The 22,686-nt window shown below is 38.6% G+C and overlaps 1 protein-coding gene across 1 annotated transcript in view; it reads left to right on the forward strand.

Moving 5' to 3' along the window:
* The window catches only part of LOC128653631 (lysophospholipid acyltransferase 2), a 135,639-nt gene that overhangs the window by 99,274 nt on the left and 13,679 nt on the right, over positions 1-22,686 (forward strand). Inside the window, exons 8-11 of the mRNA XM_053707035.1 lie at positions 5,589-5,763; positions 14,883-14,986; positions 15,373-15,437; positions 21,067-21,199. Coding sequence (XP_053563010.1) covers positions 5,589-5,763; positions 14,883-14,986; positions 15,373-15,437; positions 21,067-21,199 — 477 coding nt within the window. The remainder of the gene's footprint in view (positions 1-5,588; positions 5,764-14,882; positions 14,987-15,372; positions 15,438-21,066; positions 21,200-22,686) is intronic.

The raw sequence follows: 22,686 nt of genomic DNA on the forward strand, positions 1-22,686 counted from the left end.
AATTCAGACTAAGTGCTATTACAGTACATTGTCTTTTTATCATGCATTTATTATTGATTGATTATGCAAATCTACTGTATTTACTGGTCCTTTAAGTAAATTGGAAATATGTTTAAAATGTCATGCTGTCCAATTTAATTTTAACTTTACTGTCCATTTACCTCTATTCATAAATCATAAAAAATAAATTGCTTATCCACACAGGCATCAGCCAAAAAGATGGTATCAAATGTGTACATTATTCATGGTTAAAGGGACATTAAACACTAATTGCATTTTATAAGCATAGTATGGAGGTTATTTCCCGCCTCCCTCTAGTCATGAGTGCTGCCATGTTGAAATCTGTCTTTCACAACATACCAGTGCTGATGTTTGCACATGTGCAGTGTAACTTAGGTTCCAAAATGGCAGCACCGATAATTAGAGGGAGGTGCATGAGATGTATTTAGTGTTTAATGTTCCTTTAAAGGGATAATAATACCTCACAACATTTCCCTTGAGGCTTTTTGGCACCGTTTCCAAGTGGAAACTGTGGGTTGTGGCCCATCAGTGTTTTGTGTCCTTTCTTTGAAAGATATAAAAACTTCCAAAGCAGTTTATACTACAAAGGCCATTCATTTTGAAGCTTAAAAATAAAATATATTTAAAATGTGATATGAACAGGGTTGTCGTTGAGGGAAAAAAAAGTCTGTCCAATTTAGCATAATTGATTGTTCATGATATGGTTAGTTTTAAACAATAGTAAAAAACATATATTAGCGTGCACTGAGTGTACCACCAGACTCCTAAAAACCTAAGTGTCCCTCACAATAGGTAAAGCAATAAAACTAAAAGATAGAAAATTAGGAGCGCTTAAGCTGAAGGTGGGTGTATTACAAATGGGATGTGTCAACAGAATTTTTTTTATTTTGAAATATGTTTAAAATCCCAATATATAGGAGACAGTATAAGGCCAAAGAAAAGGGTAAATGGCTATGCCAGATTTATTAAAACATATCAGGCAATATATGCACATAAGCTAAAACAAAAATAACAATAAAAAATTTCTGTTGACACATCCCATTTGTAATACACCCACCTTCAGCTTAAGCGCTCCTAATTTTCTATCTTTTAGTTTTAAACAATTATTTATATCAAGTTAAATGTTCACACACTTAAAGGGATAGAAAGTACAAAATTTAATTGTGCATGGGTGCATTTCAATTTGAAATAGAAGCATTTTTGCATTATTATTCCATTAGCAAAAATACTCCTAATAAAAGTTATTCTGTGTGGCATAATCACATATCCTATCATAACACTACACTTTCTCAGAGAGTCAGCAGTCGCTTGTATGACACAAATTACATCCTCACAAGCCATACACCCCAGCTCACTATGTGCAGGCTTAGTGTTTGGATGCTGGTGCACGGCCCTCACAGCATACGTGCGTATGCAGTTGAAAAGCAGTAATAACTTTTACTAGAAGCATTTTTGCTAATGGAAGAATATTACAAAAATGTTTATATTTAAAATTGAAATGCACCTATGCGCATTTCACTTTTGACCTTGACCACTTTAAAAGTAGCAGGACTTTTTTCTTATATTTTATTTATCTTCTACTATCAGAACCTTTAAAAAACCTTTCAGGTGGAATGTAAAATAACAACTAGGTGGCAGCCCTTGTGTAGGGCACTCATACGTGAATAAAGGATATAAAGTTTTAAGAACAATTTCCTCTCTTGTCATTTATTTCACAACACATTTATTTGGGTTAGGTAATTAAGGCCAGGCATAAATATATAGCTGTGGTGCCACTAAGCACAAGCAGACGCTTCCCTTGTTTGCTGTCATTTTGCTCGTTGATATTTTGCTCACATGTCCACACAAGCTTCCTCTATTTAACATACACTGAATAAGAAAATGTAAATCCCATAATCCAACCTGTGATGGGCTGTACTAACAAACCATGTAAGACATAGTGAGTAGGAATGTAAAGCTGTATCAAATGATCAGTCAGACAGGCGCCACTATGTATGAAGCGCTCTAGGCAGCTGCCTAAGTTAGCTATTGATAAATGTCTATCCTCATCAGCATCATCAGTGTCTGAGAAATACATCCAGTTCTTAGCATTGAGAAGTTAAAGGGTTTTTTAAACCCAAATTTCTTTCATGATTCAGATAAAGCATGCAATTTCAAGCAACTTTCTAATTTACTCCTATTATTACATTTTCTACGTTCTCATGGTATCTTTTGTTGAAAAAGCAGGAATGTAAGCTTAGGAGCCGGCCCATTTTTGGTTCAGAACCTAGGTAGTGCTTGCTGATTGGTGGCAACATTTAGCTTATACATATAACCTAAAGGTAGTTTTATATACTTTTTAATACTTTAATATACATAATACCCTTCAGAAAGATAGTACTGTAATCAGAAAGGTTGTTTTAAATAAAGGCTATTTTATATAGACTATTATTTGCATTTTAGAACACAAAAACAAACCAAAGATGGTGACTTACAGGTGGGAAAAATAGTAATTTTTGATAATTTGATTTTTTCCTAAAATTTTAATGTAAATGTTTGGATTTTAGAATAATTTTGGATTTTGGGGTTCCGGATATGGGAATTTGTACCTGTATAAAAATAGTTTTTTTGCTTGTTAGGCGTGTAACTATGCATCATTTAGGCAGTGGGGAGTTCTTTTTATCAGCCAATGAGCAGTCAGTTTTTTTCTTTGCTGCATATAAAAAGGACATTTTTAACAGTTTTTTATTTTTTATTTTTAAAGGGAAAGAAAGGTCAAAAATGAAATGTGCATGGGTGCATTTCAATTTACAATCTAAGCATTATCACCATATATTTCCATTATCAGAAATGCTTCTAGTAAATATTATTACTGTTTTTTCTGCAGCATACACACATATACTGTGAATGCCTGTGCACTAGTATTTAAAGGGACACTGAACCAAATTTTTGTCTTTTGAGATTCAGATAGAGCATGCAATTATAAGCAACTTTCTAATTTATTCCTATTATCAAATTTTCTTCATTCTCTTGGTATGTTTATTTGAAAAGCAAGAATGTAAGTTTAGATGCCGGCCCATTTTGGTGAACAACCTGGTTTGTCCTTGCTGATTGGACAGCACCAATAAACAAGTGCTGTCCATGGTTCTGAACCAAACATTTGCTGGTTCCTTAGCTTAGATGCCTTCTTTTTCAAATAAAGATAGCAAAAGAGCGAAGAAAAATTGATAATTGAAGTAAATTAGAAAGTTGCTTAAAATTGCATGCTCTATCTGAATCGTGAAAGAAAAAAAATGGATTTAGTGTCCCTTTAAACACCATGCTGGCAGTGGTGTGTATAGCTTTTGAAGACGTAATTTGTGTCAAACTTTCTGATGTGTGGTGTTTGAATGCTTGTGCACAGGCCCACACAGCATATGTGCGTATGCCGCAGCAAAACAGTAATAACTTTTACTAGAAGCATTTTTGCTAATGGAACTGTATTTGCAAAAATGCTTATATTTCACATTGAAGTGCCCCCATGCACATTTAATTTTTTTACGTTTATATCCATACACACAAACGTACACTTCCTGTAAGCTTCAATATCAAAAAGGCCAGCATGGAAAAAATATTTGTAATATATTACTGCTCTTTTATATGCATAATAGCAATTTTGTTACAATTCACTGTACTGTTCCGTTAAGAAAGGAAACAAATGACAAATTACTCATGTGATATACACAGTGTTACCATGCTGTACTATAAATGTAGGTGGGTAAACTCTTCTGCAAATCTTTTGTTTTCAACTAATAAGCCTGTGGAATAACTTCCTCAATAGTGGTCACATGATCACTAAGAACAGGCGCTATTGTGAAATAGCGCAAATTGAACCGGCGCAAAAAAGAGGGTTACACATATATATATATATATATATATATATATATATATATATATATATATATATATATATATATATAAAAATAACAAGAGTATTGTTTGTTTTGTTGGTTATGTGGAATTTGAAACATTTGCAGATCTGGAAATGAATTGGACTCAGTGGGAAGCTTTTAATACCCCTAGGGGCTGCATTTTACCCATTTATAGTTTATGGTCTTAAAGGGATATATTATCTTTTTTTTTTTCTTTTTTTTTTTTTTGCACCTAAAAGATGGGAATTGCAGTTTGTTTTCTGAGCATATACCAGTATAGTTGTGGTAGTTTTGTCCTGATCAGCCAATGTGTAATCTGTCCCTAGGGATTAAGTAGTTCACAAACATTTACTTCTTGTTGATTTTAAAAATAAGTTTAAACACATTTGTTTTAAAGGGCCATTATAGTGTTAAAAGGACATGCTCAATTAGAGCGTGCAATTTTATTACTTAGGGACACAGTAATTCTATGTGCACTGCCGGTCCAGAGCAGAAACTGCTGCAGAACAAATTAGCAGAGCTTGTCGCACAGCTGGGTCATGTGTTTAGCGCTGCTGATTGGATCAGCAACAGTTAAAGGGACAGTAAACACTTTTTAGATGGTAATATGAAATGGTAAATCATAAATATAAAAAAAGATTCTACAATATACTTTCATTATTTATTTTGTCCCCTTTTCCTGTAATTCCATTCTAAAATTGTGGGCATTTCCGTTCCTGTTAGAAATGGAAGTGCAGAACAGTGTTATATTTCACACAGCCATTGGCTGCACACTTTAGTGACCCTTAGCACTAGCAGAGAAAGTAACCTAAGTTACAACATGGCAGCTCCCATTGTTTTATATACACTAAAACTTTACATTATTTTGTCAGTATTTAAACAGCTAATGAAACTTTAAAAAACATGTTATTCTAAAACTAGTCTTTTCTTTGAATGCAAAATTCTATCTAGCATTTATTTAGTGTTTAATGTCCCTTTAAGGTGTGTATTTAACTCCTTTGCAGGAATTAAACACATAGCATTAGTGTCGCTAGAGTTAAAGGGACATAAAACCCAAACATTTTTCTTTCATGATTCAGATAGAACATACAATTTTAAACAACTTTTCAATTTACTTCTATTATCGAATGTTCTTCGTTTTCTTGTAATTTTTTGTTGAAATCAGGAAGGTAAGTTCAGAAGTGTGCATGTGTCTGTAGTACTATACTGCAGCAGTTTTGCAATAATTTTATACATTAGCAAGAACACTAGATGGCAGCACTGTTTCCTGTCATGTAGTGCTGCAGACAAGTGCATGGTACCTATCTAGATATCTCTTCAACAAAGAATTACATGAGAATTAATCATATTTGATAATAGAAGTAAATTAGAAACGTTTTTAGAGTTGTATTCTCAATCTGAATCATGAAAGAACAATTTTGAGTTGCATGTCCCTTTAAAATTGAATGTTCTAACGATTTGAGCCTGTAATTTTAACAGTATAATGTCCATGTAAACCTTTTTTCATTCAAAAATATCTGTAACCTGTTTCGATAGTGCTCTTTCAAATAGATGACGTACATTTTTGGAGTTAAATGTCCATTAAAGGCACTGTGTGTCATGTGACTTCTTGCAGCAACGTGTAATGTCTTATGACAGTTCATGATATTTATGACGTGTAACTTGTTCCACTATCAGGTTGTCGTCATTAAGAAGCTGTGTTTCTGCTGTATACTCTTGGCTGCTCACCTCTTCCTATCAGATCGCTTCTCATTGTCAGATGACCCTCAGCGCTTTGTAGGTCTGCACTTCCTTGATCTTTATTTAACCGCTGGCTCAAGGAGACCTAAGTATTACTTTGCCTGGACCCTGGGTAAGTCTGAAAAAATATGCATTTGACTGTCTGAGAACTTTAGTATTATTATACTTTAATTTGTAGACTGAGGACTTTAAGTGATACTAAACCCAATGTTTTTTCTTTCATGGTTTAGATAGAGAATGCAGTTTTGAAAAGCAACTTTCTCATTTAGTCTTAGAATCAATTTTCTTCATTCTCTTGCTATCTTTATTTGAAAAAGCGGAAATGTAAGGTTAGGAGCCGGCCCATTTTTGGTTCAAGACCTAGGTAGCGCTTGCTGATTGGTGGTTACATTTAGCAAGAGAACGAAGAAAAATGAATTGGAGTAAATTAAAAAAAGTACCTTAAAATTGTATGCTTACTCTATTGGAAAGAAAAAATGTGAGTTTAGTATCCCTTTAAATGGACAATGTACTGTAACCCCCCTCCCCTCATTTTAATGTTCTGAATTACTTGTTATACCATCTGCAGAAGCATTGAAAAATGCTCCTTCATTTTTTTTTTTTTTTTATTTAAATTCTGCTTTTGTTCAAGGAGAGCTGCTCTTTCTTTCATGTAATTGGCAAGAGTCCATGAGCTAGTGACGTATGGGATATACAATCCTACCAGGAGGGGCAAAGTTTCCCAAACCTCTAAATGCCTATAAATACACCCCTCACCACACCCACAATTCAGTTTTACAAACTTTGCCTCCTATGGAGGTGGTGAAGTAAGTTTGTGCTAGATTCTACGTTGATATGCACTTCTCAGCAGGCTGAAGCCCGATTCCTCTCAGAGTGCAGTGAATGACAGAGGGATGTGAAGGGAGTATTACCTATTGAATACAATGGTCATCCTAATGGGGATCTATTTCATAGGTTCTTTGTTATCGGTCGTAGAGATTCATCTCCTACCTCCCTTTTCAAATCGACGATATACTCTTTTATACCATTACCTCTACTGATTCTCGTTTCAGTACTGGTTTGGCTGTCTACTATATGTAGATGAGTGTCTTTTGGTAAGTATGTTTCTTTTACTTAAGACACTCTCAGCTATGGTTGGCACTTTATATGTAAAGTTCTAAATATATGTTTATTCTTATATTTGCCATGATTCAGGTTCATCAGTATATTTCCTTTTTGCAGACTGTCAGTTTCATATCTGGGAAATGCATAAAAAAAAAAAATTCTTACCTGAAGTTTTCAAATTGACTCTCTTTTCTAAATTGCGGGCTGTTAGGCTTGCGGGAGCGCAAAATGCTAAAATTTATTGCGTCATTCTTGGCGCGAGACTTTTTTGGCGTGAGAATTACGTTTGTTGACGTAATTTCGTCATTTCCGGCGGCTTAGTTGGCGCCGAGTTTTTTCACGAGGTTGCGTCATCTATGACGCTCGTGTTTGTTGCAGACGTTTTTGGCGCCAAAAAATATTTTGTTAGTTGTGGGCGTCATACTTGGCGCCAAACATTTGGGCATTATTTAAGACTTAATTTCTTTTTGCTTCTGGTTTCCAGAGGCCTATTTTGTTTGCATTTCTTTCCCATTCCTGAAACTGTCATATAAGGAAATTGATAATTTTGCTTTATATGTTATTTTTTCTCTTACATATTGCAAGATGTCTCAATCTGACCCTGTCTCAGAATCTACTACTGGAATCCTGCTGCCTGATGTCGGTTCTACCAAAGCTAAGTGCATTTGTTGTAAACTTGTGGTAACTGTTCCTTCGGCTGTAGTTTGTGATAGTTGTCATGACAAACTTTTACATGCAGACAATATTTACATTAGTAGTAGTTCATTACCTGTTGCTGGTCCTTCAACATCTAATGCTCAGGATTTTCCTGTTAATGTGAGAGAATTTGTTTCTAATTCCATTCAGAAGGCTTTGTCTGCCATACCGCCTTCTAATAAACGTAAAAGGTCTTTTAAAACTTCTCATAAAATTGATGAATTTTTAAATTACCGACAACATTCTGATTTATCTATCTCTGATGAGGATCTATCTGGTTCAGAAGATTCTGCCTCAGATATTGACACTGACAAATCTTCATACTTATTTAAAATGGAGTATATTCGTTCCTTATTAAAAGAGGTGTTGATTGCATTAGATATGGAGGAGACTAGTCCTCTTGATATTAAAACTAGTAAACGTTTATATTCGGTTTTTAAACCTCATGTAGTTATTCCTGAGGTTTTTCCAGTTTTTGATGCTATTTTAGATGTGATTTCTAGGGAATGGAATAAATTGGGTACTTCTTTTACTCCTTCTTCAAGGTTTAAGAAACTGTATCCTTTGCCGACTGATAGATTGGAGTTTTGGGAAAAGATCCCCAAAGTTGATGGGGCCATCTCTACTCTTGCTAAGCGTACTACTATTCCTATGGCAGATAGTACTTCTTTTAAAGATCCTTTAGATAGGAAGCTTGAATCTTATCTAAGGAATGCTTATTTATGTTCAGCTCATCTTCTTAGGCCTGCTATTTCTTTGGCTGATGTTGCAGCTGCTTCAACTTTTTGGTTGGAAACCTTAACGCAACAAGTACCAGATCATAATGTGTATAGCATTGTTAAGTTAATTCAACATGCTAATAATTTCATTTGTGATGCCATTTTTGATATCATTAGAATTGATGTTAGATATATGTCTTTAGCTATATTAGCTAGAAGAGCTTTATGGCTTAAATCTTGGAATGCTGATATGACTTCTAAATCAACGTTCCTATCTCTCTCTTTCCAAAGTAATAAATTATTTGGTTCTCAGTTGGATTCGATTCTTTCAACTGTCACTGGGGGGAAGGGAGCTTTTTTGCCTCAGGATAAAAAATCTAAGGGTAAATTTAAGGCTGCTAACCGTTTTCGTTCCTTTCGACAAAATAAGGAATAGAAACCTAATCCTTCCCCTAAGGGAACGGTTTCCAATTGGAAGCCTTCTTCAGTCTGGAATAAATCCAACCCATTTAAAAGATCTAAATCAGCCCCCAAGTCCGCATGAAGGTGCGGCCCTCATTCCAGCTCAGCTGGTAGGGGGCAGACTAAGATTTTTCAAGGAAGTTTGGATCAATTCAGTCCAAAATCATTGGATTCAGAACATTGTATCTCAGGGGTACAGAATAGGTTTCAAAGTAAGACCGCCTGTGAGAAGTTTTTTTCTCTCACGCATTCCAGTGAACCCAGAGAAAGCTCAGGCTTTCCTGAAGAATGTTTCAGACCTGGAGTTATCTGGGGTAATTGAGCCAGTTCCTTTTCAGGAACGGGGTCTGGGGTTTTATTCAAATCTGTTCATTGTCCCAAAGAAGGAGAATTCTTTTAGACCAGTTCTGGATCTAAAAATGTTGAATCGTTATGTAAGAATACCAACATTCAAAATTGGTAACTATAAGGACTATTCTGCCTTTTGTTCAGCAAGAGCATTACATATCTACAATACACTTACAGGATGCATATCTTCATATTCCGATTCATCCAGATCACTATCAGTTCCTGAGATTCTCTTTTCTAGACAAGCATTACCAATTTGTTGCTCTTCCTTTTGGCCTAGCGACAGCTCCAAGGATCTTTTCAAAGGTTCTCGGTGCCCTACTCTCTGTAATCAGAGAGCGGGGTATTGTGGTGTTTCCTTATTTGGACGATATCTTGGTACTTGCTCAGTCTTTACGTTCTGCAGAATCTCACACAAATGAACTAGTGTTGTTTCTTCAAAGACATGGTTGGAGGATCAATTTACCAAAAAATTATTTGATTCCTCAGACAAGGGTAACCTTTTTAGGTTTCCAAATAGATTCAGTATCCATGACTTTGTCTCTAACAGACAAGAGACGCGTAAATTGGTTGCAGCTTGTCGGAACCTTCAGTTTCAATCATTCCCTTCAGTAGCTATGTGCATGGAAGTTTTAGGTCTCATGATTGCAGCATCGGACGCGATCCCCTTTGCTCGTTTTCACATGAGACCTCTTCAGCTTTGTATGCTGAACCAATGGTGCAGGGATTATACAAAGATATAACAATTAATATCCTTAAATCCCAATGTTTGACTATCTCTGACTTGGTGGTTAGATCACCATCGTATAGTTCAAGGGGCCTCTTTTGTTCGTCCAACCTGGACTGTGATCACAACAGATGCGAGTCTTTCAGGTTGGGGAGCTGTCTGGGGATCTCTGACAGCGCAGGTGGTTTGGAAATCTCAAAAGGCGAGATTACCAATCAATATTTTGGAACTCCGTGCGATTCTCAGAGCTCTTCAGTTTTGGCATCTACTGAAGAGAGAACCGTTTATTTGTTTTCAGACAGACAATGTCACAACCGTGGCGTATGTCAATCATCAAGGTGGGACTCACAGTCCTCAAGCTATGAAAGAAGTATCTCGGATACTTGCTTGGGCGGAATCCAGCTCCTGTCAAATTTCTGCGGTCCATATCCCAGGTATAGACAATTGGGAAGCGGATTATCTCAGTCGCCAGACTTTACATCCGGGAGAGTGGTCTCTTCACCCAGATGTGTTTTTTCAGATTGTTCAGATGTGGGGGCTTCCAGAAATAGTTCTGATGGCTTCTCATCTAAACAGGAAACTTCCCAGGTATCTGTCCAGGTCCAGGGATCCTCAGGCGGAAGCAGTGGATGCGTTGACACTTCCTTGGAGTTATCAACCTGCCTATATTTTTCCGCCTCTAGTTCTTCTTCCAAGAGTGATTTCCAAAATCATAATGGAGCGTTCGTTTGTACTGCTGGTGGCTCCAGCATGGCCACACAGGTTTTGGTATGCGGATCTTATTTGGATGCCCAGTTGCCAACCTTGACCACTTTCGTTAAGGCCAGACCTTCTATCTCAAGGTCCGTTTTTCCATCAGGATCTCAAATCATTAAATTTGAAGGTATGGAAATTGAATGCTTAGTGCTTAGTCATAGAGGTTTCTCTGACTCCGTGATTAATACTATGTTGCAAGCTCGTAAATCTGTGTCTAGAAAGATTTATTATCGAGTTTGGAAGACTTACATTTCATGGTGCTCTTCTCATAAATTCTCTTGGCATTCTTTTAGAATCCCTAGAATTTTACAGTTTCTTCAGGATGGTTTAGATAAGGGTTTGTCTGCAAGTTCCTTGAAAGGACAAATCTCTGCTCTTTCTGTTCTGTTCCACTGAAAAATTGCTAAACTTCCTGATATTCATTGTTTTGTACAGGCTTTGGTTAGTATCAAGCCTGTCATTAAATCAATTTCTCCTCCTTGGAGTCTTAATTTGGTTTTGAAGGCTTTACAGGCTCCTCCGTTTGAGCCTATGCATTCTCTGGACATTAAATTACTTTCTTGGAAAGTGTTGTTCCTTTTGGCCATCTCTTCTGCTAGAAGAGTTTCTGAATTATCTGCTCTTTCTTGTGAGTCTCCTTTTCTGATTTTTCAACAGGATAAGGCGTTTTTGCGGACTTCGTTTACATTTTTACCTAAAGTTGTGAACTCCAACAACATTAGTAAAGAAATTGTTGTCCCTTCTTTGTGTCCTAATCCTAAGAATTCTCTGGAGAGATCTTTACATTCTTTGGATGTGGTAAGAGCTTTGAAATATTATGTTGAAGCTACTAAAGATGTCAGGAAGACTTCTAGTCTGTTATCTTTTCTGGTTCTAGGAAAGGTCAGAAGGCTTCTGCCATTTCTTTGGCATCTTGGTTAAAGCTTTTGATTCATCATGCTTATTTGGAGTCCGGTAAATCCCCGCCTCAGAGGATTACGGCTCATTCTACTAGGTCAGTTTCCACTTCCTGGGCTTTTAAGAATGAAGCTTCTGTTGATCAGATTTGCAAAGCAGCAACTTGGTCTTCTTTGCATACTTTTACTAAATTCTACCATTTTGATGTTTTCTCTTCTTCAGAAGCAGTTTTTGGTAGAAAAGTACTTCAGGCAGCTTTTCAGTTTGATTCTGCTGCTTATAATTTCTTTTTTTTTTTCATTATAAAGATTAAAACTTTTGATTTGGGTTGTGGATAAATTTTTCAGCGGAATTGGCTGTCTTTATTTTTATCCCTCCCTCTCTAGTGACTCTTGCGTGGAAGTTCCACATCTTGGGTATTTGCTATCCCATGCGTCACTAGCTCATGGACTCTTGCCAATTACATGAAAGAAAACATAATTTATGTGAGAATTTACCTGATAAATTCATTTCTTTCATATTGGCAAGAGTCCATGAGACCCACCCTTTTTATGGTGGTTATGATTTTTTTGTATAAAGCACAATTATTCCAATTCCTTGTTGATGCTTTTTGCTCCTTTCGTATAACCCCACTTCTTGGCTATTCGTTAAACTGAATTGTGGGTGTGGTGGGGGGTGTATTTATAGGCATTTTGAGGTTTGGGAAACTTTGCCCCTCCTGGTAGGATTGTATATCCCATACGTCACTAGCTCATGGACTCTTGCCAATATGAAAGAAATTAATTTATCAGGTAAATTCTCACATAAATTATGTTTTTTTCAAACTCAACCCATGTTGATGGTTTTAATGAGCAAAAGCAGCTATTTCAAATACAACAATTAATTGGGAACGCATAAGAGGAAACAATATTACAGTACACTGTTCCTTTAAATGGACATTTAACTCAAAATTGAATTTCTCATTAAAGGGGTGTTAAACAGTATGATAGTTTAATATAATATGTTTAATTAAAGGGACATGAAACCCAAAAAAAATCTTTCATGATTCAGATAGAGAATACAATTTTAAACAACTTTCCAATTTACTTCTATCATTTAATTTGCTTCCTTTTCTTGTTATCCTTTGCTTAAAGGTTTTTCTAGGCAATCTCAGAAGCAGCAGAGAACCTAGGTTCTAGCTGTTGATTGGTGGCTGCATATATATATTGATTGTGATTGGCTCACCTATGTGTTTAGTTAGAAACTATTAGTGAATTGCTGCTCTTTTAACAAATGATACCAAGAGAATGAAGCAGATTAGATAATAGAAGTAAATTAGAAAGTTGTTTAAAATTGTATTCTCTATCTGAATCATGAAAGAAAATGTTTGGGTTTCATGTCCCTTTAAGTGTAATAAAAAATAATTGCAGTATACTTTTATTCTTTATTTTTCCACTATTCCTGTAATTTAACTCTGACCATTGTAATTTTTCTCTTTTCCATGGAGTTGCTATAAAGTAAACTGTCAATAAAAAGAGTGTAAGATTTGGAGCTTTTTGAGACCTGAAATAAATGATTATCGCTTGCTATTTTGCATAACAAAACACATGAAAATGCTATTGAAATAAAGATTTTAAAAGGTCAATGAAACCAAAAGAAAAGAATTCATTATTCAGATAGAGCATACAGTTTTAAACAACTTTCCAATTTACATTACTATCAAATTTGCTTCATTCTCTTTGTATCGTTTTTTGAAAGTAGCAGCAATGCACTACTGGACACAGTGTAATGACAAAAGATTTATATTGGCAGCTACCAATCAGCAGATAGCTCCAAGTAGTACATTACTTCTCCTGAGCCTACCATTGTATACTTTTCAACAAAGGATACCAAGAGAACAAAGCAAATTATATAAAAGAAGTAAATTGTAAAGTTGGTTAAAATGAAATGCTGTATTTGATTCGTGAAATTTGAATTTTGAGTTTACTGCCCCTTTTAAGTTATATTATGAAACAAAGGTTAAGAAAAAAAGGTATATGACAAGTGGTGGAACTGGTAAGGGTTCCACGATGTATGTGTTTCTATGTGTGTAGATAGATAGATAGATAGATAGATAGATAGATAGATAGATAGATAGGGACAGTCTAGTCAAAATTAAACTTTCATGATTCATATAAGGCGTGCAATATTAAACAACTTTCCAATTTACGTTTATCATCAAAATTGCTTTGTTATCTTGGTATTCTTTGTTGAAAGCTAAACCTAGGTAGGCTCATATGCTAATTTGTAAGCCCTTGAAGGTCTCCTCTTATCTCAGTGCATTTTGACAGTTTTTCACAGCATTGATTGGCTAAAATTGAAGTCTGTCAAAAGAACTGAAATAAGGGGGCAATCTACAGAGGCTTAGATTCAATGTAATTACAGAGGTAAAAAATGTATTAATATAACAGTGTTGGTTATGCAAAACTGGGGAATGGGTAATAAAGGGATTATCTATCTTTTTTTTTAACAATAAAAATTCTGGAGTTGACTACTTGATCAGACATTTTTGAGAACCACCAGCTTAACACTCAAATGATGAATTTTACTGCGTGTCACTATAGAAGTCTGTTATGTGAAGGATTTAGCGCACCCGCGCTATCAGACATGCAGATGTTAACATACAAGACTATTGTGCGGGTGATAAAAAATAACTTAGGACTTGTAATATGAGCACAAAAATAAAAGTACTTACTTGTAATATAACCTTATATGGGGAATTCAATTTTGAGTTAAATGTACTTTTAAAGTAATTGTAATCTTTCATGAATCAGTGCCCAGTTTTTAAAAACAGGGGCACTTTCATTCATTAAACTTTACATTGCAGCATTTTTTTTAAAATACCTTTTTCTTTAGGAAACCCAGACCGGCTTCCTCCAATCATAGCGTGCACACCGGGGCATCTATCTTGTGAGGCCACACCGTGATTGGAGGAAGCCGGTTTTGTCATTGCTGAGGTAAGTACAGAGAAGCTGCGGGCGGAGGATCGCGGTCTGGGTATTTTAAAAGTATTTTTAAAAAAACAACGCTGCAATGTAAAGTTTAATGAATGAAAGTGCCCCTGTTTTTAATAGTATTTTTTAAAAAAACAGGCACTCATTCATTAAAATTTACATTCACTTTAAGTTAGAAAAGGAAAACTATTCAGCAAAAAACCGTAGTCGTCTCATTACTATTATCAGTAATAAAATGTCAAAATGAACTAACATTGCTATATTTTTTAGCACTGTAATGTTAAGAATATCACAATGTTTTATTACTACTCTTTGTTTGCATAAAGTTTCCAGGTCTGCCAACTAAAAACGCTATTTATATTGGCTTCTCCAAACTCGCCATCTTCATGTTGCAAATGTTTATAGGTCTAAAGACAGAGACCTTTATGGTGCTAATAAGTCAGAAAAGCTCTAGATACTGTGATCTGTAGAGCATAACAGTGAGTCCTGCAAAACATTTTGTTCTCTAGCACATGAAATATTTATATAATATTTCTCCTTGTGTAAACAGCGGATGCCATTAATAATGCAGCAGGCTTTGGATTTAACGGTATCAGTGAGGATGGGACAGAGAGATGGGATCTACTTTCCAACCTAAATATACTAAGGATCGAGGTGAGGTGCCAAGATATGAGGCCAAACCCCAGAAAGCTAACAGCTAATAAGATACACACTGGGTACAAAGAGGCTCTTGTTATGTTTTGTATGAACTTTTTCTCTATCTTTTTCTCCCATCACCTCTCTATGTTTATTTCTTTCTCTCCTTTTCTCTCTCTCTCTCTCTACCTTTCTTTCTCTCTCTCACACACTCTCTTTTCTTCTCTCTTTTTCTCTTTCTTTCCATATCATTCTTCTCTCTTTTTCTTTCTCTCTCTGTCTCTCTCTCTGTATTTCTCTCTCTCTGTATTTATTTCCTCTCCCTTTTTTGTAATTTTTCTTTCTTGCTTTCTCTTTATTTCTTTCCCCAGCCCTCTCTTTATCTCATCTTCTCTTTGTTTCAGACAGCAACCAGTTTCAAGGTGTTTATTGATAATTGGAACATACAGACAACCGTGTGGCTGAAAGAGTTAAGTACATAATGCTGTGTCCCTTCTGTGCATCCCTTAGGTACTAGCATGTTTACCAGTGTATTGCAGATAACATCTTTACCAGTGTATGGCCACTAGCGTGTTTACCAGTGTATGGCCACTAGCATGTTTACCAGTGTATGACCACTAGCATGTTTACCGGTGTATGGCCACTAGCGTGTTTACCAGTGTATGGCCGCTAGCATGTGTACCAGTGTATGGCCACTAGCATGTTTACCAGTGTATGGCCGCTAGCATGTTTACCAGTGTATGACCGCTAGCATGTGTACCAGTGTATGGCCACTAGCATGTGTACCAGTGTATGGCCGCTAGCATGTGTACCAGTGTATGGCCACTAGCATGTTTACCAGTGTATGGCCGCTAGCATGTTTACCAGTGTATGGCCGCTAACATGTTTACCAGTGTATGGCCGCTAGCATGTTTACCAGTGTATGGCCACTAGCGTGTTTACCAGTGTATGGCCGCTAGCATGTTTACCAGTGTATGGCCGCTAGCATGTTTACCAGTGTATGGCCACTAGCGTGTTTACCAGTGTATGGCCGCTAGCATGTTTACCAGTGTATGGCCACTAGCGTGTTTACCAGTGTATGGCCGCTAGCATGTTTACCAGTGTATGGCCACTAGCGTGTTTACCAGTGTATGGCCGCTAGCATGTTTACCAGTGTATGGCCACTAGCGTGTTTACCAGTGTATGGCCGCTACTATCTTTACCAGTGTATGGCCGCTAGCATGTTTACCAGTTTATGGCCACTAGCGTGTTTACCAGTGTATGACCGCTAGCATGTTTACCAGTGTATGACCGCTAGCATGTTTACCAGTGTATGACCGCTAGCATGTTTACCAGTGTATGGCCACTAGCATGTTTACCAGTGTATGGCCACTAGCGTGTTTACCAGTGTATGGCCGCTAGCATGTTTACCAGTGTATGGCCACTAGCGTGTTTACCAGTGTATGACCGCTACTATCTTTACCAGTGTATGACCTCTAGCATGTTTACCAGTGTATGGCCACTAGCGTGTTTACCAGTATATGACCGCTACTATCTTTACCAGTGTATGGCCACTAGCGTGTTTACCAGTGTATGACCGCTACTATCTTTACCAGTGTATGACCTCTAGCATGTTTACCAGTGTATGGCCACTAGCGTGTTTACCAGTGTATGACCGCTACTATCTTTACCAGTGTATGACCTCTAGCATGTTTACCAGTGTATGGCCGCTAGCATGTTTACCAGTGTATGACCGCTTGCATGTTTACCAGTGTATGGCCGCTAGCATGTTTACCAGTGTATGGCCGCTAGCATGTTTACCAGTGTATGACCGCTAGCATGTTTACCAGTGTATGGCCACTAGCATGTTTACCAGTGTATGACCGCTAACATGTTTACCAGTGTATGGCCACTTGTGTGTTTACCAGTGTATGACCGCTACTATCTTTACCAGTGTATGGCCACTAGCATGTTTACCAGTGTATGACCGCTAGCATGTTTACCAGTGTATGGCCACTAGCGTGTTTACCAGTGTATGACCGCTAGCATGTTTACCAGTATATGGCCACTAGCGTGTTTACCCGTGTATGGCCGCTAGCATGTTTACCAGTGTATGGCCACTAGCATGTTTACCAGTGTATGACCGCTAGTATGTTTACCAGTGTATGGCTGCTACTATCTTTACCAGTGTATGACCGCTAGCATGTTTACCAGTGTATGGCCGCTAGCATGTTTACCAGTGTATGGCCGCTAGCATGTTTATCAGTGTATGGCCGCTAGCATGTTTACCAATGTATGACCGCTAGCATGTTTACCAGTGTATGGCCACTAGCTTGTTTACCAGTGTATGGCCGCTAGCATGTTTACCAGTGTATGACCGCTAGCATGTTTACCAGTGTATGGCCGCTAGCATGTTTACCAATGTATGACCGCTAGCATATTTACCAGTGTATGGCCACTAGCATGTTTACCAGTGTATGGCCGCTAGCATGTTTACCAGTGTATGGCCGCTAGCATGTTTATCAGTGTATGGCCGCTAGCATGTTTATCAGTGTATGGCCACTAGCATGTTTACCAATGTATGACCGCTAGCATGTTTACCAGTGTATGGCCGCTAGCATGTTTACCAGTGTATGACCGCTAGCATGTTTACCAGTGTATGACCGCTAGCATGTTTACGAGTGTATGGCCGCTAGCATGTTTACCAGTGTATGACCGCTAGCATGTTTACCAGTGTATGGCCGCTAGCATGTTTATCAGTGTATGGCCAATAGCATGTTTACCAGTGTATGGCCGCTAGCATGTTTATCAGTGTATGGCCGCTAGCATGTTTACCAGTGTATAGCCACTAGCATGTTTATCAGTGTATGGCCGCTAGCATGTTTACCAGTGTATGGCTCCTAGCATGATTACCAGTGTATGGCCGCTAGCATGTTTACCAGTGTATGACCGCTAGCATGTTTACCAGTGTATGACCGCTAGCATGTTTACCAGTGTATGACCGCTAGCATGTTTACCAGTGTATGGCCGCTAGCATGTTTATCAATGTATTTCAGCTAGCATGTTTACCAGTGTATGACCGCTAGCATGTTTACCAGTGTATGACCGCTAGCATGTTTACCAGTGTATGACCGCTAGCATGTTTACCAGTGTATAGCCGCTAGCATGTTTACCAGTGTATGGCCGCTAGCATGTTTATCAATGTATGGCAGCTAGCATGTTTACCAGTGTATAGCCGCTAGCATGTTTACCAGTGTATGGCAGCTAGCATGTTTATCAATGCATGGCAGCTAGCATGTTTACCAGTGTATGACCGCTAGCATGTTTACCAGTGTATGGCCGCTAGCATGTTTACCAGTGTATGACCGCTAGCATGTTTACCAGTGTATGGCCGCTAACATCTTTACCAGTGTATGGCCGCTAGCATTTTTACCAGTGTATGACCACTAGCATGTTTACCAGTGTATGACCACTAGCATGTTTACCAGTGTATGACCACTAGCATGTTTACCAGTGTATGGCCGCTAGCATGTTTACCAGTGTATGGCCGCTAGCATCTTTACCAGTGTATGGCCGCTAGCATTTTTACCAGTGTATGACCACTAGCATGTTTACCAGTGTATGACCACTAGCATGTTTACCAGTGTATGGCCGCTAGCATGTTTACCAGTATATGACCGCTAGCATGTTTACCAGTGTATGGCCGCTAGCATGTTTACCAGTGTATGACCGCTAGCATGTGTACCAGTGTATGGCCACTAGCATGTGTACCAGTGTATGGCCGCTAGCATGTGTACCAGTGTATGGCCACTAGCATGTTTACCAGTGTATGGCCGCTAGCATGTTTACCAGTGTATGGCCGCTAACATGTTTACCAGTGTATGGCCGCTAGCATGTTTACCAGTGTATGGCCACTAGCGTGTTTACCAGTGTATGGCCGCTAGCATGTTTACCAGTGTATGGCCGCTAGCATGTTTACCAGTGTATGGCCGCTAGCATGTGTACCAGTGTATGGCCACTAGCATGTTTACCAGTGTATGGCCGCTAGCATGTTTACCAGTGTATGACCGCTAGCATGTGTACCAGTGTATGGCCACTAGCATGTGTACCAGTGTATGGCCGCTAGCATGTGTACCAGTGTATGGCCACTAGCATGTTTACCAGTGTATGGCCGCTAGCATGTTTACCAGTGTATGGCCGCTAACATGTTTACCAGTGTATGGCCGCTAGCATGTTTACCAGTGTATGGCCACTAGCGTGTTTACCAGTGTATGGCCGCTAGCATGTTTACCAGTGTATGGCCGCTAGCATGTTTACCAGTGTATGGCCACTAGCGTGTTTACCAGTGTATGGCCGCTAGCATGTTTACCAGTGTATGGCTCCTAGCATGATTACCAGTGTATGGCCGCTAGCATGTTTACCAGTGTATGACCGCTAGCATGTTTACCAGTGTATGACCGCTAGCATGTTTACCAGTGTATGACCGCTAGCATGTTTACCAGTGTATGGCCGCTAGCATGTTTATCAATGTATGGCAGCTAGCATGTTTACCAGTGTATGACCGCTAGCATGTTTACCAGTGTATGACCGCTAGCATGTTTACCAGTGTATGACCGCTAGCATGTTTACCAGTGTATAGCCGCTAGCATGTTTACCAGTGTATGGCCGCTAGCATGTTTATCAATGTATGGCAGCTAGCATGTTTACCAGTGTATAGCCGCTAGCATGTTTACCAGTGTATGGCCGCTAGCATGTTTATCAATGCATGGCAGCTAGCATGTTTACCAGTGTATGACCGCTAGCATGTTTACCAGTGTATGGCCGCTAGCATGTTTACCAGTGTATGACCGCTAGTATGTTTACCAGTGTATGGCCGCTAACATCTTTACCAGTGTATGGCCGCTAGCATTTTTACCAGTGTATGACCACTAGCATGTTTACCAGTGTATGACCACTAGCATGTTTACCAGTGTATGACCACTAGCATGTTTACCAGTGTATGGCCGCTAGCATGTTTACCAGTGTATGGCCGCTAACATCTTTACCAGTGTATGGCCGCTAGCATTTTTACCAGTGTATGACCACTAGCATGTTTACCAGTGTATGACCACTAGCATGTTTACCAGTGTATGGCCGCTAGCATGTTTACCAGTATATGACCGCTAGCATGTTTACTAGTGTATGGCCGCTAACATCTTTACCAGTGTATGGCCGCTAGCATGTTTACCAGTGTATGACCACTAGCATGTTTACCAGTGTATGACCACTAGCATGTTTACCAGTGTATGGCCGCTAACATGTTTACCAGTGTATGACCGCTAGCATGTTTACCAGTGTATGACCGCTAGCATGTTTACCAGTGTATGACCACTAGCATGTTTACCAGTGTATGGCCGCTAGCATGTTTACCAGTGTATGGCCGCTAGCATGTTTACCAGTGTATTGCCGATAACATCTTTACCAGTGTATGGCCGCTAGCATGTTTACCAGTGTATGACCACTAGCATGTTTACCAGTGTATGACCACTAGCATGTTTACCAGTGTATGGCCGCTAACATGTTTACCAGTGTATGACCGCTAGCGTGTTTACCAGTGTATGACCACTAGTATGTTTACCAGTGTATGACCGCTAGCATGTTTACCAGTGTATGGCCGCTAGCATGTTTACCAGTGTATGACCGCTAGCATGTTTACCAATGTATGACCACTAGCGTGTTTACCAGTGTATGGCCGCTAGCATGTTTACCAGTGTAGGACCGCTAGCATGTTTACCAGTGTATGGCCGCTAGCATGTTTACCAGTGTATGGCCGCTAACATCTTTACCAGTGTATGACCACTAGCATGTTTACCAGTGTATGGCTCCTAGCATGTTTACCAGTGTATGGCCGCTAGCATGTTTACCAGTGTATGGCCGCTAACATCTTTACCAGTGTATGGCCGCTAGCATGTTTACCAGTGTATGGCCGCTAGCATGTTTACCAGTGTATGGCCGCTAGCATGTTTATCAGTGTATGGCCGCTAGCATGTTTACCAATGTATGACCGCTAGCATGTTTACCAGTGTATGGCCGCTAGCAACAAACTACAAACAAACCTAGATGTTTTTTTCTATTTTTAGGGTGTGCTATGACAGGAGCCCAATTAATCCCCTCCTATCCACCTTTATGCTCTCTGCACTCTGGCACGGTGTGCACCCTGGGTACTACCTCACATTCTTCACTGCTGTACCCATCACGCTGGCAGCTCGCAGGGTGAGTTGGGCTCTACACACCCTAGAGGGAAAGGGGGAGGGGAGACAAATTAAGGATAATGTGGTAGAAAACAAGAGGGGTGATGGCTTAAACTATCTTTGTCCAACCTAAGGCTCTGGGGCCACAATTCAGCTCCCCCCATATATGTCTGACCCATGTTGTATTTACCTTTATTTTGTCAGAATATTAGTGTGATCCTGTACATCAGACACGTCTAAGCTCAGGGGCCACAGTGTATCCCAGCAGTACAGTAATATAGGCACATCAGAAAAAAGATGTCAGCAGATATCTAGTTAGAACATAGTTCATTTTAAAAGTGTTAAAAAAACTTGCATTTGTCATTTTTGTTTTTAGTAGTCATTCTTTTTTTTTTTTTTTTACTTTTATTTATAGCAAAGAAGACACAATACAATAATCAGATATAAAATAGTGCATCACAGTAAAATTATTCCATACAAAATTTAAGAAATAACACTCAGTGTCAAGGTAAGGGTCAAAAATCCCCTTACATTAGTACATGACATAATAAAATACAAAAATAGAAACGCAAGCCAAGATTGGCCATGTAAATACCAGTTCCAGATAACATATTACACTTGTGCCGTATTTATAATCATTCTTCTCCTTCGCTTATTTTTTACAATTAATACCCCCCCAGACCCACAAACAAACCAAAACACAAACCAAAACAAAAACAACCAAAAAAAAAAAAAGGGTACTGATATATCCAGCTCTCTCCTCTCCCCCGCCCCCACTAATCACCTCCCACGGCGTCCGTCCCCCACTCTCCAGGAAAGTGGCCTGCTAGAATGTTTACCATGACATACTCAGTATCTCTGAAGGGTTTAATCAGTTTCTTTTGATGTACAAGGGGAAGAGATCTCACAAATGTTTCCCATTTTTTGAAAAATGCAGGCAGAAATTTATCTTGTGGATAGGGAATATTAAATTGCTCAGTTGTGAAATGACTAATCATAGCGCTTTTAAATTGTGTCATTGTGGGTGCTGAAGAAGCTTTCCAAGATTTAAAAATAAGATTACGAGCCGTTAAGATTACAGTGTTTATCAAACTGTAGTTCTTGGCTATTCCCTGAAATTTCAACAAAAAAAAAATCTCCATTGGAGATAGTTTATGATCCAATTTCAGAACTACAGTCATCCAGTAGGATATTTTCCCCCAGTATTGGCGAATTTTGGGGCAACTCCACAAGCAGTGAAATAGATCTGCACCTGATGACGAGCATCTAGAGCAAAGAACCCTTGTCTTGTACCACTTGGAGAGAGCGGCAGGAGTAAGATATCTCTTAAGACCAATTTTTATCTGTGACTCTCTCCAAGAAGTCGGAACCCAGCTTTGTTGTACTATCTTAAAGCTCCCAGTAATAGCCTGTTCGTTTATATCTGGGAAGTACGTGCCCCACATTGTAACCATATCGCTCACCTGCGTCCTTGACGCTTTCTGATTTATGAGAAGATATAATGGGGAG

The sequence above is a fragment of the Bombina bombina genome, chromosome 3 (assembly GCF_027579735.1).
Source record: "Bombina bombina isolate aBomBom1 chromosome 3, aBomBom1.pri, whole genome shotgun sequence".
NCBI lineage: Eukaryota > Metazoa > Chordata > Amphibia > Anura > Bombinatoridae > Bombina > Bombina bombina.